Source organism: Cololabis saira, chromosome 13, assembly GCF_033807715.1.
Source record: "Cololabis saira isolate AMF1-May2022 chromosome 13, fColSai1.1, whole genome shotgun sequence".
NCBI lineage: Eukaryota > Metazoa > Chordata > Actinopteri > Beloniformes > Belonidae > Cololabis > Cololabis saira.
Genome location: NC_084599.1, coordinates 4,220,519 through 4,243,624, shown reverse-complemented (window position 1 = coordinate 4,243,624; position 23,106 = coordinate 4,220,519). Strand labels below are relative to the sequence as shown.

Genomic DNA, 23,106 nt, shown 5'->3' with positions numbered 1-23,106 from the left:
GGAGATCTTCATTTCGCTCCCGCTGAATTTCTGACCACTACCGCCCACACCCACAACGTGTGTGTTCCACTCCCGCCCGCATCCGCAAAACTCTGAGAATTCATGTCCGCATAATAATAGAGATGCATTGATTTAGTTTCTTCTCCCATCCCACAATAGAAATGTCCAGACAAATCTATCTGATTTAATGTTAACATGATCATTGTGGAGCTTGATGGATAATTAACAGTTCATAGGTCACCTGACCCAAAGTTAGATGCAAATCCATCATTATCATCATCCACAAGATATTTCACCTTTCGTACACGCATCAATTATGTGATTGAGGTTATAGCAACGAGAGTAGCTGTGAGTGGCTCAAATAACACTAATAAATAACATGAAATAAACAAAGTTAACAAATGAAACTAATTAATTTAATAAATGAATCACTTGGCCATTACATATCTGTGGAGGAAGAGAATGCTGCTGACTGACTGCTGGTTCCAATCCCTCGTCTCTTCCAAGATGCTCCACAGACACTAAACACAGTTTCTCCAAATATCTGACTTGCTTTGTCTTTGTTTTATGAAGACCTTGTTTGAGGTGTAGCACTTCTCGTTGCTACGGGGGTCACTCAAGACAGCAGATACCGGGATTGGGTTAGAAATCTTTTTATTTCTTTCTAGTTTTTTGTTCTCTCAGAGTTCTGTGCTTCTGCACCGTCCGCAGAGCTGCACCTCTGCTCCGCTCTGCGTCCGTCCTCTCTCGTCTCCAGGGCCCGCACACCTACTGAAATACACAGAGAGTGATTAGACACACCTATGCATAGACATAGACGCCGCATCCACTGTGGCTGGGCGTGCCTATAGGTCCGCCATCTTGGTACAGACCACTCGCCACGGCAATGCATTACATCTATGGAGGAGCGGCGTTTCTACACACACAAACGTGATCATAAATGATGTTGTGAAGCTAATTTCACGTGATTTGTTTGTCAAACGTCACACATTACAGACACACATAGATAAAACAAAAAGAAAAGAAAGAAAAGAACCCAGAAAACGTTCAATGTTCAGGTCTTTATTTACTATACAAGTATTTACTATATAATTGTTTCTATTGCCATTACTATTATTATTAATATTATATTAACATATATTATATATACATATATATTATACACACAGTTTGGCATTGACAACCACCATTCCAACCTACTGAAAGTGGTGGTGTCTGTGTTTCCCCACATTGCAAAAGTCACCTCACTCAAATACCAGAGGTAGCAAAACCGTTCTCTTTCAGGGGTTTTAGCTAGAATCTGTGAAAGGCTTGTATTATACTATAGATAGAGATATAGAGATAGATAGATAGATAGATAGAGATGTATAGATATATAGACATATGTATATATATGATAGTATACATTATATTTATTATAATCATCTAATGATGATAGTGATATAACAATAATAGAATGTAATAGTAACAATAATAATTCAATGTTAATATGATAATATAATATATATATATATATATATAATATATGTTAATATAATATTAATAATAGTAATGTCAATAGAAACAATTATATAGTAAATACTTGTATAGTAAATAAAGACCTGAACATTGAACGTTTTCTGGGTTCTTTTCTTTCTTTTCTTTTTGTTTTATCTATGTGTGTCTGTAATGTGTGACGTTTGACAAACAAATCACGTGAAATTAGCTTCACAACATCATTTATGATCACGTTTGTGTGTGTAGAAACGCCGCTCCTCCATAGATGTAATGCATTGCCGTGGCGAGTGGTCTGTACCAAGATGGCGGACCTATAGGCACGTCTCTTCAGTGGGCGGCGGCATTCGATGCGGCGTCTATGTATATATGTCTATGCACCTATGTACCGTCAGCTGTTCCAGCCACGTCACCTGTGTGCCACTCCCCCGCACTCCCTCTCTCCCCTGCAGACCACGCCCCAATCCTGCACCCTGCCACAGAGGTTCTTTTACACCTCATTGATTTCCATCTTGTCGCTAGGCTACGTCCCGATCCCGCAGTGTTTTTTTTTATCCGCCCGCAGCAAAGTTCAAACCACCTGCTCACACCAGATTTGCGTTGCAATCCCAATGCAGCCCTCTACCGTAGATCCTAAAGAGTGACTTAGCTTTGCCTCAGCTCACTCGTCACCACAGCACGCCACTAGAGTCCACCTTGCTGTAGATGTCCCACCGGTCCCTCTGCGGTAATCCGAGTCCCCCTCCCGGAGAACAACCTAAGATACTAACATACTCCACTGAGGCAGCGCTACACCCGTACACCCGTACACCCGTACCAGTACTAGTTCTTCATATCCATCCTGGGTTACCTCACAATTAAGGCTGATCTCACACTTTGAGCGATTTTGCTAAACATTGAGAATCATAGACTTGGACTGTGTTATCCAACTATGTAATCAGGCGATGGAAAAAGATAAATCTTAAGGATTTTAATACATCCCCAAACGTTCACGCACAAAGAAATGTCTTATAAGGATTATTATACACACCATATAAACACACTAGCAGTGCAGATATTTCAGCTATCAACTCGGCTATCGATGGATGGATGGATGGATGGATGGATGGATATATGGATGAATGATGGATGGATGATGAATTGATTGATTAATGGATGGATATATGCATGCATGGATGGATGGTTGATGGATGATGGATATAAGGATGGATGGATGGATGGATGGATGGATGGATGGTTGATGGATATATGGATGGATGATGAATTGATTGATGGATGGATGGATATATGCATGGATGGATGGATGGATGATGGATATATGGATGAATGATGGATGGATGGATGGATGATGGATATATGGATGAATGATGGATGGATGGATGGATGGATGGACAGTTTGTTTCCAACCTACAAACAATCCTAAATAATGTGAGGTCAGGTTAGTGGTGAGGCGTACTCCCCAGAATGAATGTACTGTGCTGTCTTAAGCCCCAATCATCAGCATCTTATTGATCCATGTGCATTGTCATTGATCCTCAGGTACATGGTCCCACCAGAGCACGGGAGGAGGCTGGAACGGCTCGCCAAAGGTTTGTGACGGCTAAATTAAACGATTCCTCGAGGCAGAGAAAATTCCTCCATCATTTTTTGTAATGGAATTATTGGAGGAATCGTTTCAGCCTAACTATCAACGACTTCCACAAATGTGTTGAGGGAGGTTCTTCTCCCACCCACTTAGTCATAATAGCCCTTCGGCCCAACATAAGCAAAAACTGTAAAGTGTGAGAAATGAAGTTTTATTTACTGCGTTGTATCTACAGAGGGGGGGCACAGTCGGTCTTTATCCAGTATCCTGCAGGTTTTAGCTGTCTCTTTGTATCAGCACAGCTGATTTTAGTTAATGGTTGTCATCAGCTTATCTCCGAGGTCTGGACAGGACTTGTGGCTTGTATCAGGATGTGCTGAAACAGGGAAACATTTCAAACATGCAGGACACCGCCCTGGAGGACTGACTTTGGACACCCCTGCTCTGAGATAACATAGAGCTATTTGATGCTTTGAATGGACTAGTTTCATGTGACAGTTTCACTCAGTGACATGAATCCGATGACAGACAATCTGCTTCGCTTACTCTGAATGGTTTCCTGTGTTTCAGGGTTTTTTCCAGGGAACGCTCAGAGCTGTGAAGCCTTCTTGCGCCATAAGATGACTTTAATCTCGCCCTCAATTCTGAAAAAATACGGGATCCCCTTTGACAAGGTAAGCCCTCTTTTATTTTGTCTGGAAAGTGTGAAACAGCCCTGGCATCTGCCGGCCCCCTCCTGTCCCTGCCAGTTGCTGCATTATTACGCCGCTTTTCCACGAGTACCTACTCAGCCAGACTCGCCTCGGTTTTGTGCTTTCCCACTAGGGGTCTAACGCGCCAGCCAATCAGAATGGAGTATTCACACAGACCGTGGTATAAGACAACTTTGACCTGTTGCACTTGTATGTGTTGTGTTTCTCAGGTCACTCAGGAGGCTGGACAGTTCATCGTGACCTTCCCGTTCGGCTATCACGCTGGTTTCAACCACGGCTTCAACTGCGCAGAGTCCACCAACTTTGCCACGCAGCGATGGATTGATTACGGGAAACGAGCAACACTGGTATGCAGAACATTTAAACGGCAACAGAAATGAGCCATATCCTGAATCATCGGACCTAACTTATAAGCTTGTAGCGCATGCATAACTGATCGTTTGGTTGCACCCAAAGTGAGCCTAAAAAAAGATCAAGTTTATTAGCACAATTCAACACAAGGTAATTCAAAGTGCTTTACATCAATATTAAAAGCAGCAAGACACAATTAAACAGTAAATGACAAATAAAATGAAATAAAATGACAAGAAAAGAGGTCAAATAATAAAAAGTACAAGTTGTTAAAAAGTAAGGGCAGTAGATCCAGCAGGTACATCTCATTCTTACAATGGCAAGAATTATGTTTCTATACGGTTAAAACGTACAAAGACCGGGTCAAATACAGTATTACAAAAGTAATCTGTCACAATTTGTGCGGTGAATTAAACCAATTTTGACAATTCTACGTCACAATGCCTGCATTCAGGGCTTATCCATAACTTTGCGCGGTTTGCAAAAATCACAAGTATTTAATTTAAGAGTACACACAAGTTAAAAAATAAGTACAGCAGGGAAAGTATTTAATATTGTACTTACATCTTTGTTTCACATTCAATTATAAACATCTCAGTGGAAAAAAGAACTGGCTGGAACTATTTCTCTTGAAGTACAAACCACATGGACACAAAAGTTAGGTCGTCTAAAATGCAAAAAAGTCTTTTATAATGTGTCAGTTCACTTTCATTTTAAGCCACAGAGGAATTAGTTTTTTTCTCTACACTGACCAACTAATTAGAAAACTAACTTTAACTAACAACTTGGTGTAACAGAGACATCAGCAGCCTGTGAACCTCAGCAAATGAATCCAGAGCTCTTTCAAACTAAAGTTGCTTTCGTCAACGACAATTATGACTAAATATCGTTGTCAACAAACCTTTTTTCAGCTGAGGAAAACGAGACGGAATGAAAATGCTGGTCATGTGACGATAACAATAATTTAATATTAATAATAATGCAATATCGTCGACAAATTAAAACAAGACTAAAATGTAGATTACAAAATGAAAAAAAATTGTTGATTAAGACGAGACGAAATGTTCTGACAAAGATCCTTAATGTCCATGTTTCCAGTAGTTTCCTCTGGTTTGACCTTAGTCCTCCATCCCATTCACTGCAGCTGCAGGTTAGAGGCTGATGCCGTTAACGCAGAGCTCTAGGTTCACGTCAGTTAAAAAAGTTCCATAGAGAAACGCAAGGATCTGCTCTGGGGCTGGAGAAGAAAAAGAAGATCCATCTTTGGATACACTTTCCTACATGGACGTGGAAAAGAAAACCCAATGTGTCATCGAAAAAGATACATAGAAATGCGTAAAAATAAATACCGTATTTTCGCGACCATAAGGCGCCCCTTTTTTTTTTTTTTTAAATGTGCCGGTCGCCTCATGAAACGGTGCGCCATATCTATGCTTTGGGTGAAGCCCGGGGGAGTTGCGGACGTGAAGGAGACCATCCACAGACAAGGGGGAAGGGGGGGTGTGTGAAGCACCCGTGGTCTGCGGACGTGAATGACACCAGCCACAGACGTTAAAGGGGGAAGGTGGGGGGTGTGAAGCACCCATGGTTTGCGGACGTGATTGAGGGGGAAGGGGGGGTGTATAGAAGTTTTGCTCCCGATTTATTTTTTAAATAAGCACACGTGCGTGTGTGTTCTGTGTTCTGCAGCGCGTGTGACGCGCACTGCTGCAACCCGACTTCCAGGTTCCCAAAGCGGGATCAGATCAAATTCTCCTGGTTCCCACCCGCTTTAGGAGCAGGGATTTCAGGGGTCTGTCTCAGGTCGGATCAACTTCACCCTGCGAGATTTTCAGGCAAATCTGTCGGTTTGATCTCCGGTAACCAAGATGCAGAGGATGCGCTCAGGAGCCGCCAGGCTCCCGCCGCGGGTTTGCTGGGCCAGGGCGCACCATCCCCGGGGCAGATCCGGCCGAAATGCCGCTGGTCTTTCCCCGGGAGCCCCTGCTCCCATACAGGTGGGTGGCTTCGGTCCCAGCCGGTCCGAACAGGTCACATTCCCGGTTAAAGCCGCTGTGACGCGCGCTGCTCCACCCCGCTGGGGAGAGACGGGCTCTGCGCGGTGGAGGATCCGCACAACGGGGTATGAAAAGTTTATTTACTGTTGTGCAGAAAGTGACTGACACCGAGGAAATTCGGACTGGCGCAGCTGAATTAGTGGAGCTCTTTAATGCAGAAACAGAGGTTTTGCTCCCTCTCTATTTTTTAAATAACCGCTTGTGTGCTTGTGTGTGCGTTCTGCATGTGTGTGCGTTCTGCAGCGGGTGTGTGTGTTTTCCGGCCGGCGTGTTTTGCGGCACGCGTGTGTGCAGCTCTGCTCTGTAGACTGCGCCTTTTGGGTCGGTGCGCCATATGTATGTTTTAAATCTAAAAATGACACACAAAAATGAGGGTGCGCCTTTCCACACGGTGCGCCAAATGGTCGCGAAAATACGGTATCAAATTAGAGCGTCTTCTGTATCTGGAATGAATGTATTCTTGAGTCTATAAAGGATCAATAATATAATAATAACCTTGTTTGAATTGTAAAATGGGTTTGGCTAAATACAATCTTTGACTAAAACTAGACTAAAATGGTCCTGGACAACTCTAACTAAAATAAGGAGAATGAACGTGACTAAAACTAATAAAAACTAAAATGATAGCTTGACCCAAAGACTAGACTAAAACTAAAACTGAAACATGCTGACAGAAACAACACTATTTCAAAGCTGCAAACCCGTCTAACGTCTTGTTTTTGAAGGCTGACTGGAGCTCAACAGCTGGATGCAAATAAGGATGTTGCGATTGAGTTCGCAGATCACATTTCTGTGAAACGCACATTTATAGCCCCTGAGATCTTGAATCAAGGTCCTGAAATGGACAACAAAAACTGATGGATGATGAAATGAGAGGATTGTTTTTTTTTATTTTTGTTTTAATGTCAACTTCCAGCTCATTTTCAATCCCACTGTGCAGCGTTTACATTCATAATCTAGTGCAAACTGGTAAACTAGCCAAGTTATCTGATCACACACAGGCCAGTTGAGGCCTCTGGGACTCAAACAAAACAAAAACTCTCATTTTGGTTCAAAAGACACTTGTTTTTCTGTCTTTTTTTAACCGGCTGTAATGGATGAAGCATCTACTTGAATTTGGACCCGTGTTTGCTTTCCAGTGCTCTTGCCGTCAGGACACGGTGAAGATATCCATGGACGTGTTTGTGCGGAAGTTCCAGCCGGAGCGGTACGGCCTGTGGAAGGCAGGGAAGGACAACGCTCCCATCGACCACTCCAAGCCCACGCCGGAGGCCGCTCAGTTTCTCCACAAAGAAGAGGTCAAGAGCACAAAAGAGGCACATCCGTCCGCCAAGCCTGCCAGCCCCGTCCAGGAGAACAGAAGGTCTCACTTCACACTCATAACCCACGTTCTTCTACGGATAGGAATTCTTGAGCAAAGCAAAGATGACGTATAGAAAAAATAGATATTTCATTTAGTCTATTCTTGGTTGCTGCAGCTAAATGATCGGCTTTTCAATGAACCGCCGTGAACTGTTGATCCCCACTGTTTCAGCGTTATTTTAATGTCTTTCTAGCTGATTCTTTTCCTTTTGAACCTGCAGTTTTAAACGTTAACTGTTGGTCTTATGCTGGATTCACAGTGAAAGTGTCAGAAATCTCCTGTTTCTCAGGATTCCTGCATCTCTGCTGCTAAAGTGTGTCCACCTGCAGTGGGCGGAGCTTACAGTGGGCGGGGCTAAAGCTGCAGAACTGGAGGAACAAAGTGCATATAGTCTACACATATCTATATAGAGCTGCACATCTTCAGTTTCCTCTTTCACCATGGATCACACTTTGGGAATCTTCTTTATGTTCCAGCGTTATTGCCACGTAGATAAGAGTTTGATCCTTAACCAGGTTGGTCCTGGATCAACATCAACCATCATCATTGGTCCCGGTGAAGCTGCAGTCTGTCTGGTGAACACTGACACACCGGGTCCCAGCGGATCTGGTCATAGTTTAAACTGTGTTTTGTGATTAATAAGCACGGTTTTTATTATTTTGTTTTGGATCAATGTAGCAAATAAAATAGTTCGGACCATCAGTTACTGTTTCACATGAGCAGTTCAGGTAGAAACATTTAGTTCAGGTAAAAACATTTAGTTCAGGTAGAAACATTTAGTTCAGGTAAAAACATTTAGTTCAGGTAAATACATTTAGTTCAGGTAAAAACATTTAGTTCAGGTAAAAACATTTAGTTCAGGTAGAAACATTTAGTTCAGGTAAAAACATTTAGTTCAGGTAAAAACGGCAGTCAAATCAGCAAAAATGTCAGTTTGCTGGATGAAATACATTAATTCCTGATAAATAAGTGTGTTAGTGACAGCTCTGCTCATGTGTGCATGTGAATGAGTGTACGTTTGTGTGAACATGAAAGTACAATCTGCATTGAGGCTTCTTGCTTGGGGAATCCCGGTCTGTGATTGGATGCTGCCTCGGCGTCGCCGCTGCTCATTTAAATAAAGTTGAGATTTTTCAACTTCAAATTGATGCTCTGTTGCCTCCGACGCCTCTCAGAGCGCTTTCATAGACAATGAATGTCAGCCGGACGCCTGTGACGCCTGTGGTGCTTTCAGTGTGAATCCAGGGTGACTTGACAACAAAACTGTGGAGCCCCGTGGACAGTTGACATTTGAAACTGTCTCTGGTAATCTAATCCCAGGTGGACTACGCCTCCACACACGGAGGCAGCTCATTGAGATTTTATCACTCAGATCATATTTAGCTGTGTTCCACAGTCTATTAATGCCGTTGACATTAAATGTGTGAAAGTTCAGATTGCTGCATCAACAAAACATCTGACTTGCCTCAGATGTTGCTGACTCAGCGTCTGGGTAGTTAAGAAAAAAAAAAAAAAGGAAAGCTGCTGAAGGCACGGTTGCTTAAGCTTTGTGACAGTCCTATAGTGATTTATGGTTCTACGTAGCAACTCCTCACATAGCCTACAGATGAGTTTGCGTTGCCCTGGAGTTACACAACCAACCACTAGGTGGCGGTGTTTGTTCTCTTGTGCAGCGCTGCAGCTTCCTGTACTGAGCAAGGCAAGTTTATTTGTATAGCACAGGGGTCGGCAACCCAAAATGTTTTAGAGCCATATTGGACCAAAAAAACAAAAAACAAATATGTCTGGAGCTGCAAAAAATGAAAAGTCTTGTACAAGCCTTAGAATGAAGACAACACATGCTGCATGTTTCTATATTAGTTAGAACTGGGGGAAGATTTATTTTTCATTATGAACTTCGAGAAAAAAAAGTTGAAATGTCGAGAAAAAAGTCAAAATGTCGAGAAAAAAATCTAAATTTCGAGGAAAAGAGTCGAAATATCGAGATTGGAAAGGAAAACAGAAAAAAAGGAAAAAAGAAGAAAAAAGGGGGAAAAAAGGGAAAGAAAGAAGAAGGAAAAAAAGGGTCAAACATTTTTGAAAATGCTCCAGGAGCCCCTAGGGTGGCGCTAAAGAACCGCATGCAGCTCTAGAGCCACGGGTTGCTGATCCCTGGTACAGCACAATTCAACACAAGGTCATTCAAAGTGCTTTACATCAACATTAAAAGCAGCAGGACACAATTAAACAGTAAATAACAAATAAAATGATAAGAAAATAGGTAAAATAATAAAAAGCACAAGTTGTTAAAAAGTTAGGGCAGTAGATCCAGCAGGTACATCTCATTATTACAATGGCAAGAATTATGTTTCTATACGGTCAAAACGTACGAGAGAGCGAGGCCAGTTGGATAAGTAAATGGGTCCGTATTGATTAACTACTGCAGACGTACTGCGTCCACTAAAAGCATGTTTACTCACGAGGTGACGTATGAACCTCCATGTCCTGTGAACTTGTTGCTAGGCAACATGACAGCTTAATATTGATCTGTGATAAAGTTCTTTATTTTCTGTAATGCAATTTAAAAAAAAAAAAAAAAAAAAAAATGTCATACATTCTGGATTCATTACAAATCAACTGAAATATTGCAAGCCTTTTATTATTTTAATATTGCTGATTATGGCTTACAGTTTAAGATTAAGATTCCCAGAATATTCTAATTTTTTGAGATAGGATATTTGAGTTTTCTTAAGCTGTAAGCCATGATCAGCAATATTAAAATAATAAAAGGCTTGCAATATTTCAGTTGATTTGTAATGAATCCAGAATGTATGACATTTTTGTTTTTGTAATTGCATTACAGAAAATCACAATATTCTAATTTTCTGAGACAGTCCTATACAGGTTATGTACTGGCACGTTTAAATGGCTTCCTCCAGTAGGTGGAACTGTTTCCATTGTGCAGAGATTCTTCTTGCTGATTCCTCAAGCAGCTGAGGTAAATGTCATTCACACAGATGTGAAACCTGTTGCTGTCTAAATTTAAGAGGCTGAGCGCAGAAACTCTAGAACTCCTGATGTTTTGGTCACGTGTGACGATCCTCTTCAGGGAAACGAACTGTAACACAGTCGGCTCTGCAGACACCTGGAAACTGGGTGTAACCCGGGTGTCAGCTCACACTCTCCCAGCTGTAAACTGGGCCCCGGTCCCCAGTAAAGGTTACTGCACCCATAAACACCAGGGCTTTTACAGTAAATTCAGAACTCTTGCAGCAGTCTATTTCTGCTTTCCAACTTCACCGAGGAAGGTTTTCCAGTCATTAGTATTGAAGACATGATGAGTTCCTGGAATCTTTTCCAACACGTTCCTCATTATTGTTGTCTTTGTGTGTCAGACCGAAGGCTCCGACGGGGAAGAAGCGTCAGCATGACACCGTTAAGACGTCCGAGGACACCAAACCTGCTCTGATGGTGAAGGAAGCCGAGGAGGTGGCGCCCAAGAAGGCCAAGCTGTCGAGCAAGGAGCCTCCGGCCAAAGTTACTGCCATGATGGGTAAAGACACACGGAGTCAGTATGAGTGTTCATGTTCATACTGTGGTTGGATGCAGCAGTTACACTGCAAAACTCAAAATCTTAACAAGAATATTTGTCTTATTTTATAGTTAAAATGTCTCATTTTTAGTAAAAAAAAATCTCATTACACTTAAAACAAGACTCATCACTGGAAAAATAACTTATTTGACAACTTTCACCTGTTTCAAGTAGATTTTCACTTGAAATAAGTAGAAAAATTTGCCAGTGGAACAAGATTTATTTTGCTTGTAATGAGAAGATAAATCTTGTCCCACTGGGAGATTTTTCTACTTTTCTACTCTTTTTTTTTTTTAAGTGTAATGAGATTTTTTGGACTAAAAATTAGACATTTTAACTAGAAATAAGACAAATATTCCCGGTAAGGTTTTTGCAGTGTAGATTTAATGACGGTCAAGTAGGATGTTTCTAGAACTTGAATTTAGCTGAAAGATCTTGGAAATAAGAACAGGTCTGCGTGTGAAAGTTTCCACATTACACACTGCCTGCTGGGCGAGGCCCAACTCTCTCAGGTTACCGACAGCCTGACAGTCACATCGATTTATCATAGTCTGTAAAGCTACGCTTTATTTCAGCTGGACTTAAAATGGTTTGTCGTCTTTGTAAAGTTCTGCTGAGGTGAACTGGCAGGCGATCACTGAACGGCGTGAACTGATGGGGGGCCGTATTAACGTCGTCTTTCTCACGACCCGTGTCTGTGATTGATCTGTAGTTGTGAAGGTTAAGGTTCATGGTGATTTCTCCAGAATCTGATCGTCTGAGCCCTGAGACGTAACCGGGGTTTTGGTCGCTCCTTTTAGTAAACATGGAGAAGACAAACTTGGTTTTGCAGCTGTCAAAAACAATTTCTGTCACAACTGGTTCAAATGTTTTGCAAAGCTTAACTTTACCCAAGAGTAAGGGCTACTTCAGGCATGCAAATCCCTCACCTTTCGGCTAAATTCGCCGTTTTGATATCAAAATAGGTCATCCACGTGAATCGTGTAGAACCGATGAGAAAATATTTTGGGGGGGGGGGGGGTGCGTGGAGCTGTGGAGCTGTGGAGCGGTATGGAGTTCTATACACGGAGCACGGAGCAGAGGACTGAACTCTCAATTCACCGCCATAACCATAGCTAGAGGGGTGTTTGTGGTTCTGAAGGGTCGTTTGTTTATCTTTCCGGACACCGTCCTTGACGTCAGGGGAAAGCTAATCAGGCAATCCGCTATAAAAGGAGACGAAGAAGAAGCGGTTCGTGCGTTTCAACAGTTTGGTGGGGTTCATGTCATCGTGGAGTCCTTACTCTCTCTTTTCTCTTTCATAGACACACAGACACACAGACTCTAAAATGTTTACGCTACTTTACTGAATGTATTTGCTGATTGGTTATAACTTGCCTAAAACAGAGCTGGATTTTTGTGAATTTATTCAGATATTTTACATTTTATTTTATAATACAACTGTGAGATTACAATTAGTATTTAAAACTGACACATAGGGCCCGATTTACTAAGATCCTAAATAAAGAGTACTAAATTGCGTGTGCACTGAAAAAGTTTGCGCGTGCTGTTGTTGCGTGGTTTGCGGGTGATCAACTAGATTGCGTGCGCAATTGATAACAGGTGCAAACTGCAGTATTTAAATGAGGTGTTGCGCGTCTTAGGGTTTGCGAGCGCAAACTTTGCGCCATGGAGAGTCTGGATGAATCTGTGTATCATTCGTTCTTTCCATTTTCAATTGCCAATCAAAATCCAAAACATGAAAAAGTGACTGGTTATGTTGTTATTAGTTTTTTATTATAACACGAAAAACGTCTGGTTTTTCATATTTCAATTTTAGGCACAGATCAAAAATACGAAATAGAAAAACGGGCCACAGGACTGAATTTGATTTTAATATTGAATTGGTCGGGTTTACGTGACCCGGCGGTGCTCGGCATGATCTGAGGAGAAAAAGACAATCAGACACAGAGCTGGAGAGCGCTTTGATTCATCTATTTATGAGTTAAGTTTTTATTCAGATGTCCACAGTATATTGCAAATATTATATATTATATAGCAAACACTGACAGTAAATGTGTGACAGACGGGACCATCATATGGCCGAAAGAAAAGAAGAGAAGTGTTCAGAACAGCGCACAGAGCGCACACTAAAGGCTGATTTATGGTTCCGCGTCACACCAACGCAGAACCGACGGCGTAGGGTACGCGGCGACGCACACCGCACCGCGACCCTATGCCGTCGGCTACGCCGTTGATTTAACGCAGAACCATAATTCAGGCGAAGCTGCAGTCTGTCTGCGCTGATCCTGACACAGCGGGTTGGAGCGGATTTGGTCATGATGTTTAACCTGTGTTTTGTGATTAATAAGCACGGGTTTTAATTAAATGTAATTTACGAAGGATGATTTCACGTTCAATAAGATAAGTAATCAATAAAATACAAAGTTTTGGCACAAAGGCTTGGCCTGCTTGTGGGCGAGTGGAGGGGGGCACAATAAGAGAAGGTGGCAAGATATAAGGCGAAGAACTAAAGAAAAAGTGGCCTTTAATAAAACTTGTGCAACCATTTTTAAAATAGCATGCAGCAGAATAAAGACTCTCTCTCTGCGTATTCTTTGATTTTGGATGTCGCCTCCTTGCCACAATAACAGCAGCAGCAGATTAGCACCTTCCTTTCGAACGTATTAAATACAGACGCAATCACAATACGCGCAATTACTTTCAGGCTTGGTAAATCTCATTGCGCGTGGTAAATGGATCAATTTGCATCTTCCCCTCCCAGTATTTAGGATTTCTGGCGGTTACGCCCCATATTGATTATTCATCAGGGCAAAAGTACTAACTGAATTGCGTGTGCTATTTGGCTCATTTGAGAGACGCAGTCGTCTTTGCACGCTGTTAGTAGATCAGCTGGCACTTTGGTTTGCGGGTGCTGTCAAGTTTGCACAAGTTTTTACACACGCAAACCTTTAGTAAATCAGGCCCATAGTGTATTTTAACAATAAATGTTACAAGAGAAATAACCTTTTCAAACCTTCAACTTTTTGATGAGAAAAATGAGAAGTTGTCCGTCTTGTCTCTTTAAGCAACATATGTGAACATGTAAAGACACATTTGCACTTAATACATTCATACTGTGTAATTTTTGCGCAATCTTGTAATTTTGCTTGTGACCACCACAAGAGTAAACTTAAAAGAAATCAGATATAAGCATTTGGAAACTCATTTTCCCACAAAAAAAAACAAACTCTGGAGGAGTATAACCCCGGACCCCCCAGCGGGTCCACCTCTCGTATCCTTCTCACCTTTTTCACCCCTGACCTGTTTGCATGCCTGATACTTAGATGAATAAATAATTATGGGCAATACTAATTGGGGAGGCTTCACTTATGTTCAATAAACAATGGTGACGTTTTATATTGTCCATGTTGTTTGCCTGAGGTTGAGTTTGTCTAACTGGTCTGATTAGATGAGGTGAGACTAAAATAGGGCTCTAACCTTTAAACATAGCTGTTTTTCATAAATACACAAGCTTAAATGCTTAAAACTCATTTAACGTAGTCATCTTCATACATACATACCATCACTGGAGGGCAGCGTTTTACTGGAAAGGTCTGGAGTTTCTTCTTTTACATGTTGCCACAGACCTCCGTCTGTCAGTCAGCCTTTAAATGTAATTTAAATATCATGTTGAATACAACAGAAGCTAATCCTGGGTCAGAATCATCAAGAGTTCCCAGGAGCACAGAGGTCACTGTGCAGCTCCCCCAGGGGAAAGAAGGTACAATGTGTGAGTTAACTTCTGAACATTCTGGCCTTTAAAAACCTTACCTTGAATAAAATAGCTATCATGAATTCAAAAAATGTTCAGATCCAGTTGCATTTTAAAACAAATACCTGCAAGTGTAAATATGCAGATGAGTCTGCTGGAAACCTCACTGAGCTGTTGTCCGTCACTGATGGGCAGGAAACGTGGTCCCAACAACACAGCTGTCATCCAGTCCTGATGCAACTCTGATCCATCGATTAAATCCTATAATTGCAATGGCTTCGTTAATTAGCTCACGTGTGCATTAACGACACCGGGACACGTGACATGGTACACCTCAGGTTTCTAAAGTTGCACTCTGGTTGCTATCAATAAATGTTTTCGTTTTTTTTTTTACTTGGGATGTCGTATCTCAGCTCCAAGGTGCCAGATAAAAGTCCTTTTTCTCAACAACTGAAATTGGGCATAAATCATTTGCAATAAAAGTTGTTTGAGTTTGTAATTCACTTTTAGGGTTGTTCAGGCTCTGGCTTTGCTTGCTCGGTGGTCCTCCGGTTAGAAGCAGCCACATCTTATGGGATATGGTTTCTTGTGTGTGCTTTGTCCCTTTTAACTCGGGTTAAAACTGGAAGGGAACTGGTCACGAGTCTCACAAGTCATCTCAGCATCGCTGCACAAACAGTCTGCGTCACACTCACGTCACACTAATCTTAGAAAGTCTATTTTCAGTAGTGGTCCTAGTCACAGTTGTTCATACCTGATTCTGGATCCATTATTAGTTATTTCCCTCAATAATCATTCTGATTGGAATAAAAAAAATGGATAGGAGAGTTGAACATGACCAGCTTTTAACACTGAAGGTGAAGGAGATGGTTCAAAGTGGGGCTGGGGATCCATTCAAATGTCAGGAATCGATTCCGATTAAGATTCAGAATTGATTATCAAGATGTGATTCAATTCTATTTCGATATCCATTTGGGTTAGTGTTATTAAAACCGTTTTTTGAGCTGTTGCATGAATTATATGACTGTAGTTCTGCAACATATTAATACTAGTATTATATTGAGATTAAACAGCAAGTATTGCAGCTAATGATGCTGTAAGGACTAATCAGCTCCCAGAATGCTGATAGAACTGAAACAGAAACATCGTGGGGCAGAATTACCAAACAGAGACGGATGAAATCGCTTTTATTTTTTCCCACATTCCGTTTAAATTTTTTCCATTTTCGGTCTATTTCAGTTTTAAATTTTTGAGAATGTGGTTTTTACCATTTAATGCAAATGTAACCCCAAGACATTATATATAGTAATGAAATATAGACTATTCATGCAATTATAACTGAAAACTTTAATGTTTTCATACTTTTAAACATATTTAAAGGCAAAAACATCCCACCAGTTATTCTTGTGTCCAACAAAACATCCTTTTTTGTGCATAACAAAAAAAATACCAAAAGTTGTAATGTAATGATGAAAAAAAAATCGATCTATAAACATACAGATCGATTTTAAGGAATTAATATGAGAATCGATTTAGAATTGGAAAATTATTATTTTTTTAGAATTGGAAAATTGATTTTTTTTATTTTTTTATCCAACACAGGCCTAGTTCAAAGATAAAACTCAGACCTTGAATGATTAAGACAGGATGGGAATATGGGAACTAGACATGTCTGTCTACATTTAATAATAATGTAATAATTTTGTGCTTGTATGTCAGTAGTTGCAGTGATGTCTCGTTGTTTCAGACGCAGTCCGAGTCCAGCAGGAACCGAAGGAGAAGGACGTGAAGTCCCAGCCCAAACCCAGCAACAAGAGGGTGCTGAACAGACGAAGCCCCGCAAAGAAAGACAAGCACGGCCCGGCAGCCGGAGACCTGAGTCCCCCGGAGCCCGACGAGAGGAAGGGGGAGCCTCTGAATTCCGAGGAGAGAGTCTTCGTGGAGCCTCAGGTGGAGAGCAGCTGCAGTCCAGCACACAAGGTGTTCCAGAGAACGCTGAGCCCCGCGGACGTCCTGCACGTCCACAGCTACGCCAAGGGAGACTACGGAGAGGAGGTCCTGCTGAAGGTGGAGGAAAAGACAGAGGGCTGTGATGGAGACAAGGACAAAGACATCAGACGTGTTGGCAAAGAAGTGAGTGGACAGGAAGAGTTTAATTTTATTTGTATAGCGTCTATTACAACAGAAGTTGTCTCTAGGATCTTTCCAGAGACCAGAACATAAACCCCAACAGCAATTATTACATAAACAATGGCAGGTAAAAACTCCCCTAGTGGGAGAAAAACCTTAAGCCAAACAGTGGCAAGAAAAACTCCCCTTTTGATTTGATTTTTACTTTTGTACATGTAAAAGACAACAATTAAAAGAGAAGATAAGAAAACAAAACAAACAACAAGAAAAACCCAACAAAACAAAGAATTTCATAATTTAATAATAATAATAGTAGTACACTTAGTAACACTTACCTATACATACATACACACACATAGTTGAGTATTTCTATATATTTGTACACACATACCCATATGAATATTTATATAAATATACTTATTTACACCATACTATATCTATATTAACTCCATCTGCTCTATATCTATATCTACATACACACATACAGAGCTGTCTGGGAGATTTGCGAGGCCCTGTGCGAAATGGCCGGGGGGGGCCTCGAAATTTTTTTTATTTTTTTTTCGGGTCGGATCGGGTGTCTATATGCGCAATTTTAACTCCTCAATTAGCAAAATACTGGATACAAACACATACACACGTTTCATTATGAAGCATTGCATACCTTCCCCTGCCTCATCATCATCTCTTGCCTCGACGCAGGGCCCCGCGGCTGCTTGAGACCCGGTCGGATCGGTGATTTTTGTAACAAATTTATCAAACGAGCCTTTCAGAGAGGCATCAAACTCTTCCATTTTCTTTAGTTTTTTTCTTTTTTCATTCCCTGATGGAAATTTCCTGAATCTGTCTCGTTCTCTCAACATTGTGTGACAGTTTGTTCCAACTCCACCGTCTGGATCAGAGCAGCTTGTGTCTGCGCTTGGTCTGATCAGTTGTATTGAACAACAGACATCAATCAGCAAGCGCATCATTGCACATATATTTATTGATATGCACAGACTAGTACACATTTAGGTCAGCAATGGAACGTGACTGTTGATATTTATAAGGGAAAGAAGGAAAAAAAAACGGCCCATAGCGTGAGGCCCCGTGCGGTCGCACAGTTCGCACACCCCTTGCGGTGGCCCTGCACACATATACACATACATATTCACACACACATATACATATACATACACCCATATATACATGCGTATATACACATATAATTAGCTGGCAATTTCTTTACATAAATATAAACAAATCTACCCATTCATCCAATAGTGTTATATGCAGGCCCCTAAAGGGTCTTTAGGAGGGTAGAAACCTGGACCAGGACCTGGATCATAAGGGTGGATCCTCCTGCTGGAGACCAGCTGGACAGAGCAGGAAAAGAGAGAACAGAGAGAGAATGAAGAACAGACAAAGGAGAGACACAGACACAATGGCTAACTGGTGCAATACAGGGGAGTTACACACTTAATAATGTACCAGATGAGAAGCCTCTCCCCCACAGGAGGCCCCGGTGCGGCCCCAACGTTTAGTATCTGTGCCAGGATGTGTTATCCTTGTGGAGCATGTTTTAGACCTGCGCAAAATGCAAGGTCATCATTCCCTGTGCTCATTTAACATCTCCATCCCGTATACTCAGTACTGGAGTTGAGGGGGGATGAGGGGGGATGGATAGCTCATCCCCCCTGAAATAAAAACGGTCCAAATCATCCCCCCTGTAAAACTGCCATCCCTCCTTTCCATCCCTTATGTCATTTCATCAATGAATGTGGTTTTACTGCTATTTCAACATTTACAGTCATCACCAGAAAAATAACACCAGAAAAATAACTTATTTGACAATTTTCACCTGTTTCAAGTAAATTTTCACTTGAAATAAGTAAAATCTTATTTTTTTATCTTCTTATTACAAGCAAAAAAATCTTGTTCCACTGGCAGATTTTCTACTTATTTTAAGTGAAAATCTACTTGAAACAGGTGAAAATTGTTGTTTTTTCCAGTGATGAGTCTTGTTTTAAGTAATGAGATTTTTTTACTAAAATGAGACATTTTAACTAGAAATAAGACAAACATTCTTGTTAAGATTGTGAGTTTTTGCAGTGATCCATGTTACTTATCCTGTGAAGGACAGAGTCATATTGATAAGTTCAGAAAAGTGTTTTTTATTGTTGTGTTTTGATGTATTTGATGTAAGCCCAGTGGATATTTAAAGCTTACAGAAGGCTGCATTTAACTGCTGCTATGTCATTCCTGCAGTATTTCTGCAGGTGTTTTGGTCACTGCTATTATTTGTAATATATTATATTATTTGTAATCAGCACAAATTATCTGTCCCCATATGATAAAATCCACCATCCCCCCTGATTGTTTTTTTTTTTTTTTTACAACTCGAGTACTGGGTATACTGATGCTGAGAGGGTTTTTCTCTGCAGCACGTGGCAGCAGCGGTGACCAGAGACGGAGAGCTGGAGAGCCATCTGAAACAGGAACCGGCCCACCATCCGCTCATTAAAGATATCATCAGTGACGAGGGTTCGTCTCAACACACAACCCCTCTCATCTCCCAGATCCTCCTCTCGATGCTTTTGAAGTTAACCAGTTAACTGAGTGTTTATTCTCTGTTTGTGTGCGTTAGAGGCTCCAGACGGTCTTCCTCCCGTGGAGGAGTGTGGTCTAGAAGGGGAGAGCTGGGCCAAGTCTCTGGTTCATCTCTGGCAGAGCAGGCCTCACAACTTTAAGAAGGAGAAGGAGTTCAACCAGCGCATGGGCTGCAAGCCCCCGTACTGCTCCATCTGCCTGCTCTTCCACACGTACCAGCAGGTAAACCACGCCACAGCACCGAGCTGTCACAACTAACACATTCAGACCTCCCTGCTAAAGGCTCAATGACGTGACGCCTATATTTTCTGAAAAACAGATTTCTTTTCAATTCAAAAAAGGTTTAAATGGATATAAAAATACCATATACAGGACTGTCTCAGAAAATTTGAATATTGTGATAAAGTTCTTTATTTTCTGTAATGCAATTTAAAAAAAAAAAAAAAATGTCATACATTCTGGATTCATTACAAATCAACTGAGATATTGCAAGCCTTTTATTATTTTAATATTGCTGATCATGGCTTACAGTTTAAGATTAAGATTCCTAGAATATTCAAATTTTTTGAGATACAGTAGGATATTTGAGTTTTCTTAAGCTGTAACTGTTATAACAGTTATAACAGTTCCAATGCAGTAGTTAAAACTAAATGAGTGAAGTAGCTTTTGGAAGAAATTGTAAAGAAATGAAAAAACAAATCTTTTTTGAGGTCAATGATACAGCTCTTATATCTACTTGTGTGAAAATATCAACCACACCGCTTGAAACCTTGCAGTAGCAGCACGCAAAAATCCAAGCTCACAATCAGTGCATTTACATGGGAAGTTTAATTCCTCTTTAATTCAGAATTAAAATTAAATCCCATTTAAAATTATTAAAAATTACCATGTAAACACCTAATTCCAAATGAAAATGGCCATTCAGAATTAAACTTAATTCTGAAGTAAGTGGCTGGTTTATTCGGATTTTAAATCCGAATAGAATAATTCCGCGATCATGTATACACTCATTCCTCTTTAAATTAATTCCAGTCTTTCTTTCTGCTCGTTCCCTCTCCCGTCTGTCTCCATGACGCTTATATTCCACGCTGGGCTGGTTTTCCTAACAAAGTTTCAAGATGCAGCAGCAGTAAACGCTGGTCAAGATAGAGACCATTTATTTAATAAATAGAAATAATTAAAAGAACAGATGGCAGGAACAATAAAAATTGTGAGCTTATTATTATAAAAATGCAAACAGAAAGGATGCTAATAATGTGGTCCTCCATGTTGTTGCTAATCAAGTAAGTTTGTTTTCTTCCGGTAGACGTAAATACGTAAAGACGTCCGTCCCCCTATCCAAACAGAACCTTCCCAACCCCCAGACCTGTAGAGGAATTAGATAAAGCTGATCAAACGTGTTTTCCATGTAAACCTCAATTCGGAATTACTATTTCCATGTAAACTCGAAGGAAAATAATTTAATTCAGAATTATTTAATTCTGAATAATTAATTCAGAATCATAAAACCTCATGTAACCGTGGCCAACACCGCTGGCTGCTGGCCGGCTGGATATCCGATGTTTCTCTGAATTAAAGTGAGCGTTTGTTCCGCGTGTGCGGTGCCTGCAGGTAGAGTGTGCCAGCAGCGCGGACAGCCCCGTCATGCTGGCGGGAGGGCAGATGAGGACCAAGCCCCTGATCCCAGAGCTGTGTTTCACCACCACCACGGAGGACGACGCCGACTGTGAGGATCAGCTCGCTGCTCCGTATCTGGAGGACGACGGGACCAGCCTGCTCATCAGCTGCTGCCAGTGCAGCGTCCGCGTCCACGCCAGTCAGTGCTCACACTGGAACACACTAAACACAACGCTTGTTTGCATCAGGACTATTTCATTTTCATGTATTTATTTATTTAGCACAATTTTTTTTAAACAGTGCATGGAGGGAACGAAGGCCGAAGGGCTTGTACAGAGTTCAGCTCCCATCAACAACTGTGATGAAATAATAAAGATAATGTACAACAAATTAAAAACATTATACATATACAGGACTGTCTCAGAAAATTTGAATATTGTGATAAAGTTCTTTATTTTCTGTAATGCAATTTAAAAAAAAAAACAAAAAAAAAAAAAAAAAACAACAAAAATGTCATACATTCTGGATTCATTACAAATCAACTGAGATATTACAAGCCTTTTATTATTTTAATATAGCTGATTATGGCTTACAGTTTAAGATTAAGATTCCCAGAATATTCAAATTTTTTTGAGATGGGATATTTGAGTTTTCTTAAGCTGTAAACCATGATCAGCAATATTAAAATAATAAAAGGCTTGTAATATTTCAGTTGATTTGTAATGAATCTAGAATGTATGACATTTTTGCGTTACAGAAAATAAAGGACTTTATCACAATATTCTAATTTTCTGAGACAGTCCTGTAAACGTAAAAGAGAACATGGTTACAAGGTCTGGATTACATTAAAGATAAAGACATTGAAGGTTAAAACAGAATGAGATGTTTTTTTTATTAACTTTCTGAAGGAGGTAAAAGATAATGTTGACTTCAGCGACACATTCAAGTCATTAGTTTTGGATCTAAATGTAATATTAAATTGATGACCAGATGTAAGACAGAAGGGTAAATGAAGATCGCCACTGCGTCTAGTTGGATATGAATTAATATCAGATGAAAAACAAAAAAACAGAAATAGAAAACAGAAATATCTTGTTTTCTATTGATAAACTTATGCACAAACAAGCATGAGTGAAAAACATGTTCATCAAGTTTATGATGGATAATAGTGAATATTTCATAAAAAGAGGTGCAGATGGTTCGTGTCTACCAGACTGAGATCGTTCTTAAGAATCTTTTTGGATTATCAGTAATTTGTTGAGAAAAGTTGGATACATTGCAGACCAGACAATATTGCAGTAATTCATATATGGAAATAGGAAACTATAATACAGTCAAGTGAGCAGAGGGACGGATCAAGGGACAAACCTTTTCCAAGCATTTTCATTGATCTTTTGCAAACTTGATAAATATGATTATTCCAATTTAGACCTTCATCCAAAACAACACCCAGAAAATTTGTGTGTGATACTTGAAGGATTTCAGTTCCGTTAATTAATATTTTAGCTTCTTCTTTTGCATAAGGTTTATTTTTGTTGCAGAAGATCATAAAGTTAGATTTCTTTACATTTCGAGTTAGCTTATTGATCTGGAACCGATTAGAAATAGTTGATAATTCATGATTGACACATGTGATGAGAGACTCAACTATGAAGACTGTCTTCACACAAATTACTGCTGCTGCTCCAAGTGTCTCAACATCTGGATTACGACCACATTAGTGTGTTTTCATTGTAAAACATGAAAGCTGCTGTTGTATTTGGTATCTGAAGTCTACTTTTGATCAAACTGAAGCCTCAGTCCATGTGCAGGAGCATTCAGCATCTTCCCAGCAGCAGCAGCGCAGCCACGAGCACGGCATCTTCTGAGATCTGAGATCTTCTCT

The 23,106-nt window shown here is 40.6% G+C and overlaps 1 protein-coding gene across 3 annotated transcripts in view; it reads left to right on the top strand.

Annotated features, from left to right (window-relative positions):
* Window positions 1-23,106, top strand: part of LOC133457978 (lysine-specific demethylase 4A-like) — a 52,060-nt gene that overhangs the window by 8,664 nt on the left and 20,290 nt on the right. For all 3 annotated transcript variants that reach the window (XM_061737396.1, XM_061737395.1, XM_061737397.1), the window contains 9 exons: window positions 3,034-3,083; window positions 3,650-3,753; window positions 4,002-4,139; window positions 7,340-7,563; window positions 10,938-11,095; window positions 16,636-17,021; window positions 19,439-19,538; window positions 19,642-19,826; window positions 21,216-21,420. In XM_061737396.1, the coding sequence (XP_061593380.1) occupies window positions 3,034-3,083; window positions 3,650-3,753; window positions 4,002-4,139; window positions 7,340-7,563; window positions 10,938-11,095; window positions 16,636-17,021; window positions 19,439-19,538; window positions 19,642-19,826; window positions 21,216-21,420 (1,550 nt within the window). The remainder of the gene's footprint in view (window positions 1-3,033; window positions 3,084-3,649; window positions 3,754-4,001; window positions 4,140-7,339; window positions 7,564-10,937; window positions 11,096-16,635; window positions 17,022-19,438; window positions 19,539-19,641; window positions 19,827-21,215; window positions 21,421-23,106) is intronic.